The 20,256-nt window shown below is 42.7% G+C and overlaps 1 protein-coding gene across 3 annotated transcripts in view; it reads left to right on the top strand.

Moving 5' to 3' along the window:
- Positions 1 to 20,256, top strand: part of LOC132022055 (serine/threonine-protein phosphatase 4 regulatory subunit 1-like) — an 82,969-nt gene that overhangs the window by 23,591 nt on the left and 39,122 nt on the right. For all 3 annotated transcript variants that reach the window (XM_059407295.1, XM_059407296.1, XM_059407294.1), the window contains exons 3-5: positions 5,699 to 5,831; positions 17,987 to 18,093; positions 19,393 to 19,535. In XM_059407295.1, the coding sequence (XP_059263278.1) occupies positions 5,699 to 5,831; positions 17,987 to 18,093; positions 19,393 to 19,535 (383 nt within the window). The remainder of the gene's footprint in view (positions 1 to 5,698; positions 5,832 to 17,986; positions 18,094 to 19,392; positions 19,536 to 20,256) is intronic.

Raw genomic sequence — 20,256 nt, 5'->3', positions numbered from 1 at the left:
GTCAGAGAGAAATCACAAGTAGGCAGAGGGCAGGCCGAGAGAGGGAGAGAGAGAGAAAGAGAGAGAGAAGCAGGCTCCCTGCTGAGAGCCCCATGCGGGTCCATGACCTGAGCCGAAGGCAGAGGCTTTAACCCACCCAGGCGCCCCATCAGTCAGGCATTTTTAAAAGAGATTTTATAAAATGAGAAAAAAGTTGTCGTTTATATGGACCATTCCTGAGCCTCTTCTTTTATTCGAGTAGTTTCAGGTTTCTGTCTGGGCATCATTTTCTCCTGCTTATGGAACTTCCTTTTACATTTCTCATAGTACATGTGTGCTGGCAGTGAATTCTTTCCGCTTTTGTTTGTTTGAATAAGCCTATTTCCCTTTACAATTGAAAAAGATTTCTTCATGTAAAGAATGCTGATTAGTGTTTTTTCTTGCAGCACTCTGAAGATATCATCATCTTCTTCCTTAATGATTTTGACATGAAGTCTATTATTAATATCTTTTTAAAATGTAATGTGTTTTTTTTCCTGACCACTTTTTAAATTTTTTTCTTGATCACTGATTTTTAGCAATAGATTGTGTTGTACTTCAATGTGATATTTCATTATGTGTATTCTGCTTGGGGTTTGTTGAGTTTCTGGAATCTGTAGGCTTATAGTTTAGGTCAAATTTAAAAATGTTTAGCTCTTCTAAAATTTTTGATGCTTTCTCCATCTCTCTTTTTGCCCTCTGCTTTTCTTCTGGGACTCGAGTTCTATGTATGTTATGGTGCTTGATAATGTCTCCAAAATAACTGATGCTCTATTCTATTTTTTTTTCCTGTTTGTGCTTCATTTTAGATAGTTTCTATTGCTGTACCTTCAAGTTCTTTGATTTATTTCAGTTCTCTAATCTGTCATTTCTTTTAGTTTATGTTTTGATTCAGTTGTTATGTTTTTCATCTCTTGAATTAACATTTGGGTCTTTTTTATGTTTCCATTTCTTTCATCAACATACCCATGCATTTCTGGAACATATGGAGGTTTTTTTTTTTTTTTTTTTTTTTTTTTTTTTTGATTGATTCACTTATTAAAGAGTGTGCACGTGTGTGTGTGCATCCTTGTAAGAGTGTGGGTGGGAAGGGGCAGGGAAGAGGGAGAGAGAAAATCTTAAGCAGACTCCATCCTGAGCATGGAGCCCAGTGTGGGGTTTGATCTCACCACCCCGAGATGATGCCCTGAGCCGACACCAAGAGTTAGATGCTTAACTGACTGAGCTACCCGGGCACCCCGTAATTGTTGTTAAAGATCATTTTCTATTCCATCATCGCTGATATTTTGGGGACTTGCTCAGTTTATTCATTTTTCCTGATTATGGTCATATTATTTTGCTGCTTTTCATGCATGGTAATATTTGATTGGATGCCAGACATTAAGAATTTTGGGGGTGTTAGATTTCACAGTACAAATTGTCTAAATCTGCTAATGTTGGATCTTATTATGGTATCTAGTTAACTTTTTTAGATTGGACTGGATTCTGGTGAGGCTTGATGTTAGCTCCATCGGGGGGTCTAGAGTAGGCTTTAGTCTAGGCTCATTTAGCCACTACTACAACAGTGCTGTGTGTCACAGGTAGGTACAGACTGCTGCCCCATGCACGTGAGTGCCGGGAAGGACCTGTTGGCTCCTTTCTTGTGGTTCCTCCCCAGTCTCTGTCGTGTCTTCTCGTGTGTGCACTGATCGGTACTCGCTGGAAGCTTCCGGGGGCCACTCTGTCGGCGTGTGCTGCTCCCTCCTTTGCAGACGCCAAGGATGTTGGCCCCCTTGCACTTCTGCTCTGGAACTCCAGAATCTCTCTGGGTGGTCGGAGGTGGCTGTCTCTGGGCCCCTTGTTTGTGTCCCTTTTCTGAGGGCCCTCGTCTGTGCTGCCTATTGTCTAGTGCCTGAAAACTTGTTTTATGGATGGTTTTCTGGTCTTCTAGATGTGTAAAATGTGAGGGTCTGTTACCATGTCGGCTGGAAACTGAAGTCTTTTGCCTTCTTCAGTTGCTCCAAGACCGTAGCCCTTCCCTTTGGGTGTGGTGTTCTTTGATTCCTTCAGCCTTCATCTTAGTAGACTTTCCTGCATGTTGGAAAGAGCACTGCCTGGATCGCAGAACACTTGGGTGCTAAGAATCCTGGGTCTGCTGCTGTCTTTGGGGACACGTCTGTTTAGCCGTCCACAAAATAAGGGAATGTGTCAAGGCTCCTTCTTTATAATTCTGTATTATAGCAGTCTTTTTCTTTGATTTTTTAAAAAAGATTTTATTTATTTATTTGACGGACGTGGGAGACACAAGCAGGGGGAGTGGAAGAGGGAGAAGCAGGCTCCCCACTGAGCAGAGAGCCTGATGTGGGGCTTGATCCCAGGACCCCAGGATCATGACCTGAGCTGAAGGCAGACACTTAACAACTGAGCCACCCAGACACTCTGGTATTTGTTTTCATTCAAGTTTCTTTCGGTGGCGTCTTTCCTCATTTTGCTACTTTTTTTTTTTTTTTAAAGATTTTATTCATTTATTTGACAGAGAGAGATCACAAGTAGGCAGAGAGAGGAAGGGAAGCAGGTTCCCCACCGAGCAGAGAGGCTGATGGGGGGCTCCATCCCAGGACCCTGGGATCATGACCTGAGCCGAAAGCAAAGGCTTTAACTCACTGAGCCACCCAGGTGCCCCTCGTTTTGCTACTTTTTATGGAGCACCTACTGCTTGGCAGGTCCTACACTGGGCACGCGAGGGTAACAGTGCCTTCACGGAGCTCCCAGAGCCACTGGGAGACACGCACGAAACAGTCACAAACCCGTTGCCGCTGCTTTTGTGGGGATCGTTAGGACAGAAGGGCCCACAGCTCTGGGAGAGGCTGTAACAGGAGAGCGGCCTCCTCTTTAGGGCAGGGGCAGGGGTAGGGGTGGTAAGATGTGAGCGTGTCCCAGGCAGTGGCAGGGACATGTAGAAGATCATTGAGATGAAGGATTTTGGTGAATTTGAAGAACTAAGGGAAGGTCACCGTGCCTGCAACTCAGATGGGCAGGGGGCGGGCTTTCTTTGAAAATGAGAATGCAGGGGCACCTGGGTGGCTCAGTGGGTTAAGCCGCTGCCTTCGGCTCAGGTCATGATCTCAGGGCCCTGGGATCGAGTCCCGCATCGGGCTCTCTGCTCAGCAGGAGCCTGCTTCCTCCTCTCTCTCTCTCTGCCTGCCTCTCTGCCTACTTGTGATCTCTCTCTGTAAAATAAATAAATAAAATCTTTAAAAAAAAAAAAAAAAAAAGAAAATGAGAATGCAGGTTTCCTCTGGCGACACAGCGTGGGGGTGTCTCGAGTCTGGCTGTTGGAGTTGAGGTTCTGACCTGCTCCTCTCTAGCCCTGTGGCCCCTGGCAGCTTTCTCAGCTTCTGTCAGCCTCAGCTCTTTCACCAGAAACACGGGGACGATGTGGTTGTTGACAGAATGTCATGAACCGCTGCTGTACACAGAGCTTTGAGCACAGTTCCCGGAAGTGACCGATGAACATTAGTTATTACCGGTGTCGTAATACCGGTGGTTTATGGCTCTTATTTCCGTGTACACAGTTAGTATAATGTTTTATAGTTAGCATAGTAGACTCATCAATATTCTCTATTAACAGTTATTCTTTTGTGAAACTAATTGCAAAGTTCTTTAGTTCTCCGGCAGGTTTTTTGAAGAATGCCTGCATATTTTTTGTTACTTTAAAACAGCAGTTCTTAACCCATGAGTACACAGGTGGACCTCGGAGGATCTTTTGAAACCCCAGATTCTTTTTTTTTTTAAAGATTTTATTTATTTATTTGGCAGAGAGAGATCACAAGTAGGCAGAGAGAGAGAGAGAGAAAGGGAAGCAGGCTCTCCGCTGAGCAGAGAGCCCGATGTGGGACTCGATTCCAGGTCCCTGAGATCATGACCTGAGCCGAAGGCAGCGGCTTAACCCACTGAGCCACCCAGGTGCAGTTTTGAGTATGCCTATCTGTAGCCATCGTCAGGTTCCAAAATTATCTGTGATTCCCAAAAGTTTAGCAAACTGCTTTATTTTTTTTAAAGATTTTATTTATTTATTTATATATTTGAGAGAGAGAGAGAGAACATAAGTAGTGGGGGGGGCAGAAGGAGAGGGAGAGGACTAAGCAGACTCTTTGCTGAGAGGGGAGTCCGACGTGAGGCTTGATCCCAGGACCCTGAGATCATGACCTGAGCCAAAGGGAGACACTTAACTGACTGAGCCACCCAGGCACCCTGTGAACTCTGCTTTAAACTTAATGTTTTAAAGTCCACTGCAGGCTAGGTCCACACTGTTTGTAAATATCTGTGGGATGGAGGCTGCGTGTTTTTCCTGGGCCCTGAAATGCACCGAAAATAGCTCATACAAAGTGACTGTGGTTAGTGGGACTTGGCTGTGACTCAGTGGGGACCCATTCCTCCCTGGCAAGGATCCTGTAGAAATGATGTATTTGATTGCATCACACATCTATTTTCTACAAATGTATACTTCTTTATTAAAATTCTCTGGGTAACTGTTACACAGTGTAAATTTTTAATAAGCTCTAATTACTAGCGTAGAAGAATTTGTGGAGAAAAAAAATGTGGTTAGTGTTTCAAAGTAAATACCTCGGCACAAACGTGTCATTTCTTATTTTAAACTCTTATCAGTTACTGCCTAAATTAACAGTTTTTTTTCTCTGCCAGGTGGGAATCCTCTGCTTTTTTTGCATGACTAGTGCCCCTTACCCAGTTATTTCAGTGCAGGTGGTAGTAGGGAAGCATTTATGCCCCTGGAGCATGGGTGGGTAAAGGGTGGTGGCCACGGTCAAGGTTGGACAGATTATGAGTGAGGGGATAAATCCTGCAGGTCTTGACATGCCCAGACTCCCTTGTTTCAGCGTTCTGATGGAGCATTCTGTATCATCCCTGATGAAAGAACATGGGAGTGTAGACAGGTTAAATCACTTACTGTGGTCACACAGCCAGTAAGTTGTGGTTGGGGGAGTCATTGTAGGGATGTTTGACTCCAGTGCCCATGAGCTCAGCCATGCCACTCCACTGCACTGGAGGGAGGGTCTTCCTGCCCTCAGCTGGGGGTGAGGGGAGGAGCAGGCTTCGGGGTGCTATGTCCAGTATGACCACAGGCTCATTTTTGGCCAGAGTGGGGAGTTGGAGGAAGCTGTTGGACATGCACGTTGCGGGGGGGAGGTAGGTCTGGTCGGGTGTTCTCCTGTGGTTTGATGCGCGTCAACATCACATGTTCAGGAAGCTACATGACCAGCACATTCAGGTCAAGACAAAATAAGGGATCGACTTTCTAGCATATTCTTGCTTATGAGGCCAGACTCCTGTTTTGCTTTTGACCGTTTTACACCTGTTTGCATAGCACATCATGGAGGTTTCTCGTAGGGTCCTGACTTCCCTTGTAGAGGAGAGGTTCCGGACTATCCATGTTGACCCGAGGTGACTCACGCCAGATTGGTGGCACTGAAAGGACACTTAGGTTTTCTTTATGACTCTGGTCTTGTCATCCTTCTCTTGGGTTCTAAACCTACCCACTTCATTGTCGATGAGTTGTCAAATTTGGGGACCCAGAGGCTCCCACGGGACAGGGCCATGAGGGTAGAAATCATGCTGTGAGGGCCTGCCCTTGGCTCAATTGTGACCTGATGAATGTGGTTTTTCCCCTCTTCCCCTTTAGATGGATTTGAAGACTATGGCCCAGATCGTGACAGCATGAGGGTAACGGCCTTTCTGGACATCCCAGGCCAGGAAAACCTGCCTCCACTCGCTCGCCTGGAGAAGTACGCTTTCAGTGAGAACATCTTCAACCGGTGAGCGCCTCACCCTTTCCCATCCTTATAGCCCTCTGCGGAGTCTGATTTAAGCTGACAGTGGTCGCCACTTCTCTGTGACAGCTTTGAGGACCCTTGTGGGTGAGGTGGAGTGGGGGCTGTTTCCAGGTGGCTGGGATTCTGTCTGAACGGCACCCTTTGATTAGGTTTTCCCATTACTCTTGTTACTGTCTTACTGATCACCTGGTGAGCCAGGAATAAAATGCTGATGAGAGTTAATGGGGTTTAAACAATTAGGATTGCTAACTGGGTGTCTTTCGCACGTGCTGTCCTCAGAAGAGGAAAATGTGTTGCCTAATTGACAAACCTTAGTCAGAGCATTGCTCATTCGTTCTGCTTCTCGACTGTCCTGTGCTCCGGGACTCCGGTGCAGCCATCCTGCTGTGTCGTGTTGTCACTCCTCATGGGGCTGGCAGGACTCTACTCTAGCCTCAGACCGTGCGTCTTCAACGGGTGACCTTGACTCTTCCGTCATGAAGAAAGCGGAAGCTAAGACATCTCTTTCCACTGACAGCCTGTCCCGACCCAAGTCTGAGGGCATTCTTCCCTCCTGCCTCAGAGAGGGAGGTGTGTCTCTTCTGGTCTCCATTCCTCCGTCAGATATGCCTTCTGTCTTCTGCCTTTTCCGTCTTGCCTGTGACGCACTCCCTTTCCATCCACCCACAGCCCTGGTGTGTTTCTTGTCCTGAACTGTCCTCCGGACTTGCCCGCTGCAGCCTTCCCTCGCATCTTTCCTTAAGTACACCATTCTATGAAAACTGGACGATGCTGGCTGAGTCTCTCCTCCGTATCTGCTTACTGTCTGTGTCTCTTGAACTGTACAAGGCTCACGGGCCCTGCTGCTGAGTGAGTCCGCTTACTGTGCCAGTGTTACAGAGCGGGAAATCACGGTGCTCTGAGTGGTGTCTTTTGATGAGCAGTTCTGAATTTAAATGTGGTTCATGGTTTCTCAACTTTTTCTTTTATGCTTAGTGCTTTCTTCTCATGTATAAGGAACGTTCTCTTCCCCTAAGACCATCAGGGTAGTTCCTTATGGGGCACCTGGCGCACTTAGTCGGTCAAGCATCTGGGTCTTGATCTCAGCTCAGGTCTTGACCTCAGGGTCCTGAGTTCAAACTCCGATTGGGCTCCATGCTGGGCGTGAGCCTACCTAAAAAGAAAAGGGAAAAAAAGGTATTTCCTTATATTGTCTTCTTGAAGTTTTATTGTTTGACCTTTCACATTTGGATCTGCAGTCCCCCTGGAATTGCTTTCTTTGTGTATGATGTGAGGTAGGGGTCAAGTTTCATTTCCTTCCATGTGTTATGCACTTGACCCAGTGCAATTTATTGAAAATACTACCTTTTATCTGTGCTCTGCTTTACCACCCATGGTCTTAAAGCAAGTGTCCATATCTGGACATCCTAGTCTGCTTCCTGGGTCTGCTTATCTGTCGTTGTGCCTGGACCACCCTGTCCTCATTACTGTAACTTTATCGTCAAAATCTAGGAATCGGATAGAGTGAGTCCTCCCACTTTGTTGTTCTTCAAGATAATCTTGGCTGTTCTTGACTCTGCATTTCGAAATGCATTTTAGTACCAGTTCTTCAATTTTGGGGGGGGAAAAACCTGCTGGATTTTCATTGGAATCGCATTGCATCTATAAATCAATTTGTAAAGTGTTGACAGACACCTTTACAATATTTAGTTTTCTAAGCCTTCCATTTCTTAAAAGATTTGCTTTAATTTCTCGGGGTCTGTGTGTGTGTGTTTCCTGTTATAGAGATTTTCTGTACCTTTTTCAATTTAGCTTTAGGTATTTGATCTTCCACATGAATGTAAATGGTACCATTTTTTAAGAATTTAAATTCTATTTGCTGCTGATAATGTGAAAATGGAATTGATTTTTATATTTTGACTTTGTCTCCATTGATTATACTGAGTTCACTTATTAATTTTAATAACTTCCCCGGTTCTTGGGTTTTCTGCGTACTGTATGATGTTGTGTTTTGATTTCTTCTTTTCCTATCATGTTTTACATTTTTAGTAGCTACATCTTACCAGCTTAGGAAGAGTTATATTTCAAACTTGTTAAGAGATTATTTTTATATCTTTTTAATTAAAGTTTTTAATGTTTTCAAAGATTTCATTTATTCATTTGAGAGAGAGGGAGTGAGAGAGTATGCATAAGCAAGGGCAGGGGCAGAGGGCCTAGCAGCAGATGTGGGGCTTGATCCCCGGACCCGAGATGTGACCTTAGCTGAAGGCAGATGCTTACCTGACGGAGCCACCCAGGTGCCCCTTAATTTAAAACAATTTAAAAAATTTTTGAGTAATCTCTATGTCCAGAGTGGGGCTTGAACTCACAACCCCGAGATCCAGGGACTCATGCTCTATCAACTTAGCCAGTCAGGGGCCCCCTTTTTAAACTTTTAAAATAACTTCACACTTAAAAGTTTCAAGAGTAGTAGAATTCCTGTCCGTTTTTTACTCAGATTCAGCCGTTGTCAACCTTTTGCCATGTTCGAATTAACATTTACTCTCTCTCTATTTTCACATTTTTTTCTGAGCCATTTGAGAGTAAGTGTAGCTATCACGTTGCTTTCTCTGTGGTGACTCTCGTGTGCGTTTGTCTAACGGGGACATTGCCTTTTGCTTATAGACTCACAGTATAGTGCTCAGAGTCCGGAAATTGAACTTTGATTCAATACTGTTACCTAATATCTAGAATTTTAATAAAGATTTTATTTATTCCATTTGATAGCACGAGAGAGCATGTGAGTTGGGGGAGGGGCAAAGGGCAAGATTCCGAAGCTGACCCTGCACTGAGTGTGGAGCCCGATGCTGAGCTTGATCCCAGGACCCGGAGATTGTGACCTGAGCTGAAGCCAAGAGTCAGATGCTTAACTGACTGAGCCACCCAGGGGCCCTTTAAAGGGGCCCTTTAATCAGATTGTCCAGCGGTCTCAGGAGTTCCTCTAAGTCAGGGTTTTTGTTTGGTTGGTTGGTTTTCAGGTGCAGAATTAACCCAGCATCATGGGCTGCATTTGATGGTCATGTTTCTTTAGGCTCATTCAGTCTCTAACAGTTTCTTAGCCTTTCTTTGCCTCTCATGATGTTCTTGACAGTTTTGAAGGGCACAGGTGATTCATTACATAGGATAAACTAAGGGTTTTTAAAAATCCTCAACAAGGTCTAAATTTTATATAATGCTTCTTTTACATCTCTTGGGATTATTAGATGCCTTTTCTCCTTTACTGTCTCTTTTTTTCAACTTTAAAACTTTTAAAAAGTTATAACATCAGCCCCGTGCAGATAACTGGATGTAGCGTGTAAGGAGGGTTGTTTAGTCTCGTTTTGTTTTCAGATTCTATGTATGTATTTGTCAGAGTGAGAGAGCGCACGCAGGGGAACAGTAGAAGGAGAGGGAGAAGCAGGCGCCCTGCTGAGCGGGGAGCCTGATCCCAGGACCCTGGGATCATGACCTGAGCTGAAGGCAGAGGCTTAGCCATCTGTGCCGCTCTGGCGTGCCAGGTGTAAGCAGTTTTTGTGAGGCAGTTGCCCACGCAGCCGCTACTGAGGCCATTCCGGACGTGTGCCCTCCCCACCCTCCCGACCACCACTCCCTCCCTGCCTCGTGGCGACTGCCGTTGCATGCTGATGTTCATCACCTCCTTAATTGTGTTTCTGGTCTTAGCACCTAAGGATCTACTTCCAGACAGAATAAGTTAATACTATTAAGTTCGAGTTTCTGAACTTGAACTATGTGAAACCTTATGGGGTATGTTACTTTGTGGTTTTCCATGTAGTTTTGAGTTTGTTCATTTTGTAACAGTGTTGTTTGAATATACTGACGTTTTCTCTGTTGGAGTAACTCACGTTTTCTCACTCTTATTAAAAACTCTGCTATGAACAATTCAGTATATATATCTGGGCACACATCAGTCCACATGTCTGCCAGGCACGTAGCCAGGTGAGCCTTCCTGCGTGATGAGACATGCTTGTCTTCTACTTCAGGAGACAGTGCCAGTTTCCAAAGTGATCGCACTGGTGCGCACTGGTGCACTCCCACCTTTCCGCAACATTTTATCTGCCAATTGGTATTGTCAGATTTTAAGATACTAGCCGGTCTGGTTGTGTGGTAGTGTATGTAACGGTACTGCTTTGTGATTTTAATTCACATCTTTATGAATTTGAACACCTTCTCATATGTTTGTTGGGCATCTGTATTTCTTTGTTTCTTTTTTATTTTTTAAGAATTTATTTATTTATTTGACAGAGAGAAATATCACAAGTAAGCAAAGAGAGGGGGAAGCAGACTCCCTGTTGAGCAGAGAGCCCGATGTGGGGCTTGATCCCAGGACCCTGAGATCATGACCTGAGCTGAAGGCAGAGGCTTAACCCACTGAGCTACCCTGGCATCTGTATTTCTTCTTTGTATTTCCTTTTTTTCTTTTTTTTGTGAAGTGCCCATTTAAATCTTTCTTTGGTATGGGAAAGTTGGATTCTTTTTTTATTATTGACTTGTAGGAACTCTTTGTATATTCTGGCTTTCAAACCTTGGTGAATTACGTATGGCAAACATCTTCCTTCATCCTGTGGCCTGTGTTTCATCTCTCTTTACAGTGTTCTTTGGTGACCAGAAGCTGTTCATTTTGATGTAAATATATCAACATTTTACTTTATCCTTTGTGCACTTTGGAACTTCTTTAAAATGTCTTCCTCTACCTCAAGATCATAAGTATACTGTTTTATATTGCTTTAAAAGCTTTATCTTTTTTTTTTTTTCTTTCACATTTAGGTCTATAATCCATCTGAAAGTAATTTTTGTTCATTGTAAGAAAGCAAGGGGTCCAGCTTCATTTTCTCAATTGTCACAATACCACTTATCTAAACTATGTCTTTTCCCCATTACTCTGGGGTACCACCTCTGTTCTAATCCAGCCTATAATACTCTTTGTCTGGACTGTCTCTTCTTCCAATATTCTGTCTCCCCCTTAGCCACTACCACACTGTCTTGCTTACCTGAGTGAGCAAGATTTGCTCTCTGTTTTTCTTCTTTGATGTGATTTATTATTCTTGGTCCTTTGTATTTTCATATAAATTTTAAAATCTGTTCATCAGATTCTAATAAAACAAAACAAAACAACTATTAGGATTTTTAAAAACAGCCTCTTTCTTTCTTTCTTTCTTTCTGGGTTTTATTTCTTTGAGAGAGAGAGCCCTAGAGAGAGAACAAACACAAGGAGGGGGGAGCAGGAGAGGGAGAAGCAGGCTCCCCACTAAGCAGGGAACCCTACGTGGGGCTCCATCCCAGGATCCTGGGATCCTGACCCTGAGCTGAAGGCCAACACTTAACCAGCTGAGCCACCCAGATGCTCCCGCCTATTCAGGATTTTGCTTGGGTTTGCACTGAATGAATAGGTTGGTTTGGAGAGTATTGCCCTCTTTACAATATTTAGACTTCCAATCCATAAACATGGTATATCTTTCTATTTGTGTAGGTTTTCTTTAATATCCCAGTAAAAGTTGGTCATTTTCTCTGTAGAAGTTTTGTGCTTTTTTGCTGGTGTATTTGAAAGCATATCCAAAACAGGATATCATTTTATCCAGCTAAAGACTTAAATCTGGGGCACTTGGGTGGCTCAGTGGGTTAAAGCCTCTGCCTTCGGCTCAGGTCATGACCCCCAGAGTCTTGGGATCGAGCCCTGCATCAGGCTCTCTGCTCAGCAGGGAGCCTGCTTCCTCCTCTCTCTCTGTCTGACTCTCTGCCTACTTGTGATCTCTGGCTGTCAAATAAATAAATAAAATCTTAAAAAAAAAAAAAGACTTAAATCTAACTGCAGTATCATTATCAGACTCAACCCAATTAATAATAATGCCTTCCAGTCTACCACTCTGTGTTAAATTTTCCCTAACTGCCTCAGATATGCCTTTTTTTGGTTGATTTGTTTGAATCAGGATCCAAATAAGATCCACACATTTCATTAGGGATATGTGTCTCTTAAGTCTTTCTTCTTTTTGTTTATAGTTTTTTTTTTCTTTTGATCTTAAATCTCTTTTAATCCCTAATTGATTCTTCCTCTCATCTTCTCTCTATATTGTCTGTTTGTTGAAGGGGTCACTAATATTGTAGAATTTTCTACACTCTGGACTCGGTGGCCATTATTCTCATGGCGTAATTTAACATAATCCTTTGTTCTTTGTATTTTCTGTAAACTGAAAGTTACACTCGGAGACTTGATTAGATTCTGCTTCAATTTTTTTTTTTTTTAAACAATACTTCTTGTGTTGTTTTGTATGGTTCTCATCACAAAACATCAGGAAACAATGTCTGGGTCTCCCACTTTTGGAGGTGTTCATACTGAGCAGTGGGCGCAGGTGTTGGATTCTTTCATTATAAAAATTCCCCACCAGCCTTTCTTCTCATGACTTTAGTGGTCACAAATCATCATTGCTTACATCCGTTATGTCATTATGTTTTGGAAAATGGCAATTCTCTTTTTATTGTCTGTGCTATCTGTAGTATCGCCCCATTTTCTACTCTGTTATTGGTTATTGGTGTCTTTTCTTTTGTTTCCCCCTGAATAATTCTTACCAGAGGATTATCGAGTACATTAGTTCTGTTAAAGAGTCAAGTTTTGGCTTAGATATTCTCTGCTCTGTGTTTATTTTCTAGTTCAGTAATTTCTGCTCTTACTTTGTATTATTTCCTTTTTTTGATGGGAAATCAGTTGCATTCTTTTTCTTCTTGTGAGGTATGTTTAACTATTTTTTTGGCCTTTTAAAATCATCTGCATTTTATTTTTAAAATTTTTTTTAATTTTTTAAAAGATTTATTTATTTATTTATTTAGACAGAGAGAGAGAGAGATTACAGGTAGGCAGAGAGGCAGGCAGATTGAGAGGGAAGCAGGCTCCCTGCTGAGCAGAGAGCCTGATGCGGGGCTCGATCCCAGGACCCTGAGATCATGACATGAGCTGAAGGCAGAGGCTTAACCCACTGAGCCACCCAGGTGCCCCAACATCTGCATTTTAAATTGTAAGATTGCTGTTAAGTCTGTGAGTACTTCTGTGTTAAATACATCTCCACATTCTGATATTAATATTTTTATTACCTTTCAGTATAAAGTATTATTAATGTCTATAATGATTTCTCCTTTGACCAATGAGTTATTTAGAAGTAGTTTTTTAAATTTCTAAATATTGGGGCATTTGCCAGTTATCTTTCTGTTATTTTAATCTGAGTTTAAGTCTTCTGTGGTCAGAGAACATACTTTGTATTATTTCTCTTCTTTTTAATTTTTTGGAATTGTTTTATGGAAGTGAATGTTCCAGGCACAATTGGAGGGAATGTGTATCCGGTATTTTTGGGTAGGGTATCTTACAAATGTCAATTAAGACATTTGTAACATGAGAAGATTGTTCTGAGAACATTGTTCGGCTCTTCTGTTTTCTTGTTTTTTGTCTACTTGTTCTGTCACTGAGAGAGGAATGTTGGAATCTCCAACTATAATTTTGGTTTTTTCTATTTTTCAATTCTAACAGTTTATTTTGTATATTTTGAACTTGGGTGCATATATGTTTAGTATTTTTCTGTTTTCTTGAACGAATTGATCTGTCTGTATCTGTGTAATGTCCCTCTTTGTCCCTAGTACCGTTCCTTCTTTGAAGCTTGCTGTCTGAATTTAATATACATACTCAGTTTTCTTTTGATTACTGATTGTAATCTGTCTATACTTTTACTTTTAATCTGCCCATGTCACATTTAAAATGTGGTTATTATAGAAGGCACAGAATTGGGTCTTGCTTTATTTACCCTTGCACAATCTCTGCCTTTTCATTTTAATGTCTGTATCATGCATGTTTGAAGTGACTGTTGATATGGTTTGGTTTGCATCTACCATCTTGCTGTTTGTTTTCTATTGACTCAACTCTTCTTGCTATTTTTATTTCATGGTTACTCATATTATTCATTGTTTCATTATTATTTCACTGTTATTCATATTACTCATTATTTCATTATTTGAAAGAAAGGAATCACTTTTTTTGTCCCATGGACTTTGTTTTTCTTTTTTAGGATTCGGTGTATCTTCACTATGGCTTATTAGTTATGTCCCCTTTAAAAAAGTGTTATTGTTCTAGGGATTACAATATGCTTCTCTAATTTATTACAACATATATTCAAATGAGAAGATGCCACTGTGCGTACAGCACAGGGTACAGTGTGAGAACGTGCCAGGAGTGCAGAGCACGCTTCCGTGGACTTCTGTGGCCTCTTCCCCATCTTCTGTGCTGCTGTATTTCTGCGTTTTACTTCCACGAACATTATACATCCCACGGTACCTTGTTACTTTATCTCCTGAAGATACACAGCTATCTTTTAAAGCGATTAAAATCACAGAAATGTTTTTAATATTTACCATCATTTATACCATTTTCGTGCTTTTTATTTCTTTTTGCAAAATGTCCGTTTTCACCCAGCATCCTTTTGCTGTGAGGACTTCTTTAACAGTTCTTGATAGCAAAGACTGCTCTCTGTGAGTTTTCACACTTTTGTCTGAAACGATCTTTATTTAACTTTCATTTTTAAAAATTTAATTAATAAACTTTAATTTTGAGAGCGATTTTGGGTTTCAAGAAAAATGGAGCAGAAGTACAGAGCGTTCCACTATTCCTTAACTGCCCAGGCTTGCCCGCTTCTTCCAAGAGACCTTCAGCATATTAATCACACTTGTCTTAAAGCACTTGTCTGCTCGTTCCCGCGTCTAGGTCCGATGTCCTCCCCCGCCTCGTCCTTATGCCGCTTCCTGCTCATCCTCACACCTCGCTTCCCCACATTTTCTCTCTCTTAAGTCTCTGGTCACTGTTCGTCATCTTCAATTTTCTTGCCTACGTCACGCTCTAAACTGTGCCCTTCAGGGCAGGCTCTGGAACTTGCTCATCTCTCGCCCTGAGTCTAGGGCTACTTAATTGGGCTAAACTCATGATAATGACTGCGCGAGTGGGAAGGAAGGGAGGGACAAAGACACGAGGGCGAACTTCGGTGGGAAGATTTCCAGGGAACGTTGCCATGTAAAATTGAGCCATCCTCTTTATACTTGAAAAAGTTCACAAAATAACCCATACTTGAAACATTTAGCAATTTCAGAATTTAACTAGTGAGAGTTTCCTTTCTTCCTGCCCTATAGTCTAGGGTAATACGTGCTTCCAGACTTTTCCCTGCATGAGTGTATGTATATATGACCCTATGTATTGCACCTATATGCATCAGTATAATTTGTGTTAAGAAATGGGCTCATACTGCATAGAAAATTCTTCACAATGTTTTTTCATTTACATGAATTTTCAGGAGCATCTTTCTAAGAGCGTATCTACAGGTGCTTCTCTGTAGAACAGTTACACGGATGTAATTTATTGAAGCCCCCCTGTTGGGTAGACATTTTGATTGCGGTTCCTGGCTTATATTGTAGTGCTGATGGCTGACAGGCCATGGGGCTTACCGTGGACCAGGGACCATGCTATGAGCTTCCCGTCCGTGATCTCGTGTGGCCTTTCTAATGCTTTTCTCAGGCACGCGCAGCCGCAATCCCTTCTTTCTTCTCATTAGCATAGCCGACAATGAGAAGTACTGAAGCTGATGCTTCTGGACTCTGCTTATCCACTGTGGCCTCTCCAGGACATTTCAGGAAGCAGCCAGGTGTTCCAGAGTGTGGGTGCCAAAGCAGCGATTTGTTTGTGTGTTCAGCTCTCTCCCATTCTGTATTCACTGCGGGGGATTCGTCCCTCCCTGCGTCAGGGGCCCTCTCTTAACCCTCTCCCCACTTTCCTTTAAGAGGGCAGGTCCCTGGTGACCACTTGAGGCTGGATGCAGATCTGTCTATCCATTCTCTGGCCCTACCAGCAGATTGGGGATCTTAGTTGCTTGATTTCCCAGGGGAGGCCGACCTGAATGTGGTCCAGTGAAATGTAATCAGGGACTTTATAGTGTCTGTTTCCGTCTTTCCCAAACGTCCTGGCTGCCACATCTCGACCTTTCATCCCAGGGGTGGTATAAGTCTCTCCGTGGACAGGCTTGGGTTGATGGATTTCTTCCTGTGGTGTGCTGGGCCGAAAAGACTACCTTTCTGAATTCCACATTTCTAGTCTTCCTGCAAATCAAGGTGGGTTTTTTCCTTCAGCCGATTCTGATGCATAGCCAGAAATGATTCGTCATGTCCCTGGGTTGTCAGAGGCTCAGAGGAGCAGACGGAGGCAGGCAGGGCCTCCTCTCCATTTGTTCCCAGAAGCCTTTCAGGAGTGCTGCCCGCCCCCCCACCCACCATTGTGCCCTGAGGCCTCCAGGCCACCACTCTAAGCCACTGCTGATCGCTCTGATTTTCCCCCTCATTAATGTCTTTGTTTAAAACAGCTTTACTGAGGCATATTTTTCATGCTGTGAAATTCACCCATCTAAAGCATCCAGTGAGATGAGTTTCGGTAGATGTGGACAGCCACGAGGCTCTCAGCCGCAGTCACATTTGAACTTGCTGTAGTTCCCTTGTTCTCTTGTTCATCCCTTTGCCAGCAGCCCCTTGCTCCCTCCTCACTGTGGACCAGGCAACCATCGATTTGTTTCTGGAGGCTAATGTTTTGCATCTTCTAGAATTTCATATAAATGGAATCCTCTGGTATGTTGTCTTTTCTCTGTGGCTTCTTTTTCTTAGTAAAATACATTTGAAAGTGCATCCCCGTTGTTACCGGTAGGGTTCCCTTTTAGTGCTGAGTCATATTCCATTTTCTGTGTAGTTGGAGACCTGTGTCTGTGCTCCCCAGTCGAGGTACATGGAGTCCTTTTCCATTTTGTGGCTGTTGTGCATCATGCTAATATGAACATTTGTGTACCAGTCTGTGTGTGGACAAAAGTTTCATTCCACTTGGGTAGATACCTAAGAGGGAATTGCTCGGTTGAATGATAAATGTATACTTAGCTTCCTGAGAAACTGCCAGCTGTTTTCTAAATTACGGTGCTATTTTGCATTCCTGCCAACAATGTCTGTGGGTTCCTGTTGTCTGATCTTTGCTAGCATAGGTATTATTATTATCATTTTAGTTATTTTTTCTTTTTTAAGATTTTATTTTAATTAGGCTCCATGCCCAATGTGGGGCTCTAACTCATGACTCTGAGATCAAAAGTCAGATGCTCCACCTACTGAGCCAGCCAGGTGCCCCATAATTTTAGTTCTTCTAGTGGGTATAGTAGTACCTCTTCTTGACTTCTTTTTTTTTTTTTTTTTTTTTTTTTTTTTTTTTTTTAAAGATTTTATTTATTTATTTGACAGAGAGAAATCACAAGTAGTCGGAGAGGCAGGCAGAGAGAGAGAGACACGGAAGCAGGCTCCCTGCTGAGCAGAGAGCCCGATGCGGGACTCGATCCCAGGACCCTGAGATCATGACCTGAGCCGAAGGCAGCGGCTTAACCCACTGAGCCGCCCAGGCGCCCTCTTCTTGACTTCTTATTTATTCTTTTGATCTTTGGTTTTCTTTTGTCTTTAAAGTTTATTTTGAAGCAATTTTAGATTGATAGAAGAGTTGCAAAGCTAATACAGAGGTTTCCCTTTGCACTTTTAATCTTCTAATGAGATGGTTCCCAACCAGGGTTGATTTTGCTCCCAGTGGACCTGTGGCAATGTCTAGAGACATTTTTAGTTGTCCTGTTATGGGGTGAGGGGCAACCAGGGGAATTTTCTGACATCTAGTGGGTAGAGGCCATTCGAGATTGAGGTAGCCATCAGGATGCCTCTTTGGACCTTTTCCTTTTGCAGTTTTGGTCACTCGATCCCCTGCCACTGTCATGGGGCCTCTGTTCTGAGTCTAGCTGGGCCTGAAGAATCAATCAGAAATGGAGAAAAAGGGTTTTCTCTAGTTCCAAGTGGACAGTTTCAACCTCCAGTGACCATCAGGCTGGAGGGTATGAGTCTGGTTCCTGTAGGATGGTGACTGACGTTGTCCCGACCATCTCTGGATGTTCCCTGATGGCCTCTCCTCCCCTGGACGGAAGTGGCTGACTTTCCTTTGTTCCCTGATTTCATTACCTGCTCGCGACATGATGCTTGTAATTAGCACAGTGGCGGTCTGTGTTGCCGATGTGACTGGGGATCATGTCCTGTCTTCACAGTCAGATTGTTGCCAGAGGGCTGCTCGATGTCCTCCGGGACTTCAGTAACAATGAGGAGGACTTCTTAACAATAATGGAGATCGTGGTCCGATTGGCAGAAGACGCAGGTTTGTACGAGGGTTGTATACTTTTATTTTTTACTTGTGTATTTCCAAGAAATTATGTATAACCAATGATAGTGAGTTAAAAAGAAGACCTGGGGAGGTTCATCAATACTTTTTAAGCAGTGTCTAAGCATTAAAGGTTTTTGTCATGAAGAATGGGTGTCTTATTTGGGATCAAATTATCCTTAGTTTTAGAAAATTAGAATGACTAATGGCCGTGAATGCTATCTATGCCGGCAGTTAAGGCCTTTGTAGTTCATGAGTTTTGCCAGCCTGTTGGTTGCTAAGAAATACCAAATCAAAAGAAGTCTTTTGGATTAGAACAAGCCCAGTCATTAGTTTCCTCACCTATGATCTTTGTAGGCTAATCTTGATTTTTCTTTCTCTTTCTACCTCTCCATGATTGCTGTCCTGGGAGAGAAGCACACTGCTGTGCGGAAGACAGGAAGATGTCCTTCCCCTGCCCCCCTCCCCCACACACGGGGGGGGGGGGAGGGGGGAGATGAGCGTTTTGGGGGCTGCTTGTACAGAGCTGCCTGCCGCCCTCACACACCCGCCCCCCCGCCCCGATTTGTAATGATTGGTGAATAGCTTCAGAAAGTTTTGGGATTCTTATGCTTGCTTTAGAATTTGATCATTTTAACTGAAAATAGAAAAATAAGCCTTCCGCATAGCTCCCGTATTCATTTAAAATATTCATATGAATATGACACAATGCTTTTAGAAGGCCCGAGTGGATGTTTTGAGTCCTTAAATGGATTCTCTTTGTAAATGAGTCACCATTTACAGTGCTGAAGCAATTATATATTTGTGTTAAATTTAATGTGGTGTATTGGAGCTAGAGCCACTCTTTTGTTTAATGCTTTGCCTTAGAAATAATTGGGATGCGTGGATTGTGGGGGAGTGCATTTATGAAAGAATTATTTATAATGTATACATTCTGGCTGGAATTTAAATAAGCACAACCCATAGGTCTGGCATATATGCCATTAGTTGTAATGGCTTTTGGACGCTGGCCCAGCACGCAGACTTCTTGCTCCCTCCTCGATTTATATATGGCTTGTTATAATAGAGTTGTCATTCTCTCTTCCTTTTATGTTTTTATATTGCCAGATAGCTTATTAGCTTTTTAAGCCTGTCTGTAGCATAAATACTCTAAATGGGAAATGATTTTTAAACTGCATTTGTCTAATTTCCTTGATGAAGTATTTTAGTAAGAAAAGCTAGAAACTATCCCTCTATACTTTGTAAGGTGCTTGGCTTATTCTCATATAATTCTTTTCCGATTTTTTATTGCTGCAGAGCCCACGGTGCGGACCGAGCTGATGGAGCAGATTCCTCCTATTGCTGTTTTTTTACAAGAAAGCAGATCAGATTTTCCAGTGGTGCTCTCTGAGTATCTCACCCCGATTGTAGTGAGGTACCTCACGGATCCCAACAACCAGGTGTGAAAAACTGGGACCTGAAGATCTGTGCAGCAAATTCCTTTTAGTCTTATTTTAGCTGAGATCCATAATTCCGAGAACAGCTTCTCAGAGTTAAGCGATTCGAGAACAAAAGATCTGTTTGTGCCGGGTTCCTCAGTTATGCAGGCAGACAGACAGCATTCACTCTTAGTATCATGAGAGATTTCTTTCTTATTTTTTTTAACCTTTTCTTATGGAAATTTTCAAACACAGGGCAGTAGAGAGACTGTTAGAATGAGTGTCCATGTCCGAATGAATACACCCGGAGTCGACAGTCATTAACATTCGACCAGTTTGTTTTCATTTATCTTGAGCTCATCCAACCCGGATAAAAGCATTTCCCAGATACCATGTCTTTGTAGCTGTAAATGCTTTAGTATTTCTCTCAGAGAAGTACAGACACTTTTTAAAATACATAATAGCAATCCCAGTAGCCCAAGGATAAAAATTATCAATAGATCCTTAGTATCATTTAATCTTGAGTCATTGTTGAAATTTTTCCAGATTTCTCAGAAATCTGGTTCTTTACAGGCAGTCTCTTTAAATCAGAATGCACATGAGGTCCACATACTGGATTTGGTTGATGTACCTTTTAAATCTCTCTTAGTTTATAATTGTTCATCCCTCCGTTTACTCCCTTGCTCTAGGAAACTAGGTCATTACTCTGTAGGAGGCCCCGCATTTGGGATCTGGCCGATCA

Source organism: Mustela nigripes, chromosome 7, assembly GCF_022355385.1.
Source record: "Mustela nigripes isolate SB6536 chromosome 7, MUSNIG.SB6536, whole genome shotgun sequence".
NCBI lineage: Eukaryota > Metazoa > Chordata > Mammalia > Carnivora > Mustelidae > Mustela > Mustela nigripes.
Note: the sequence above shows the minus strand (reverse complement) of the source record. Positions and strands in the feature narration are given on the sequence as shown.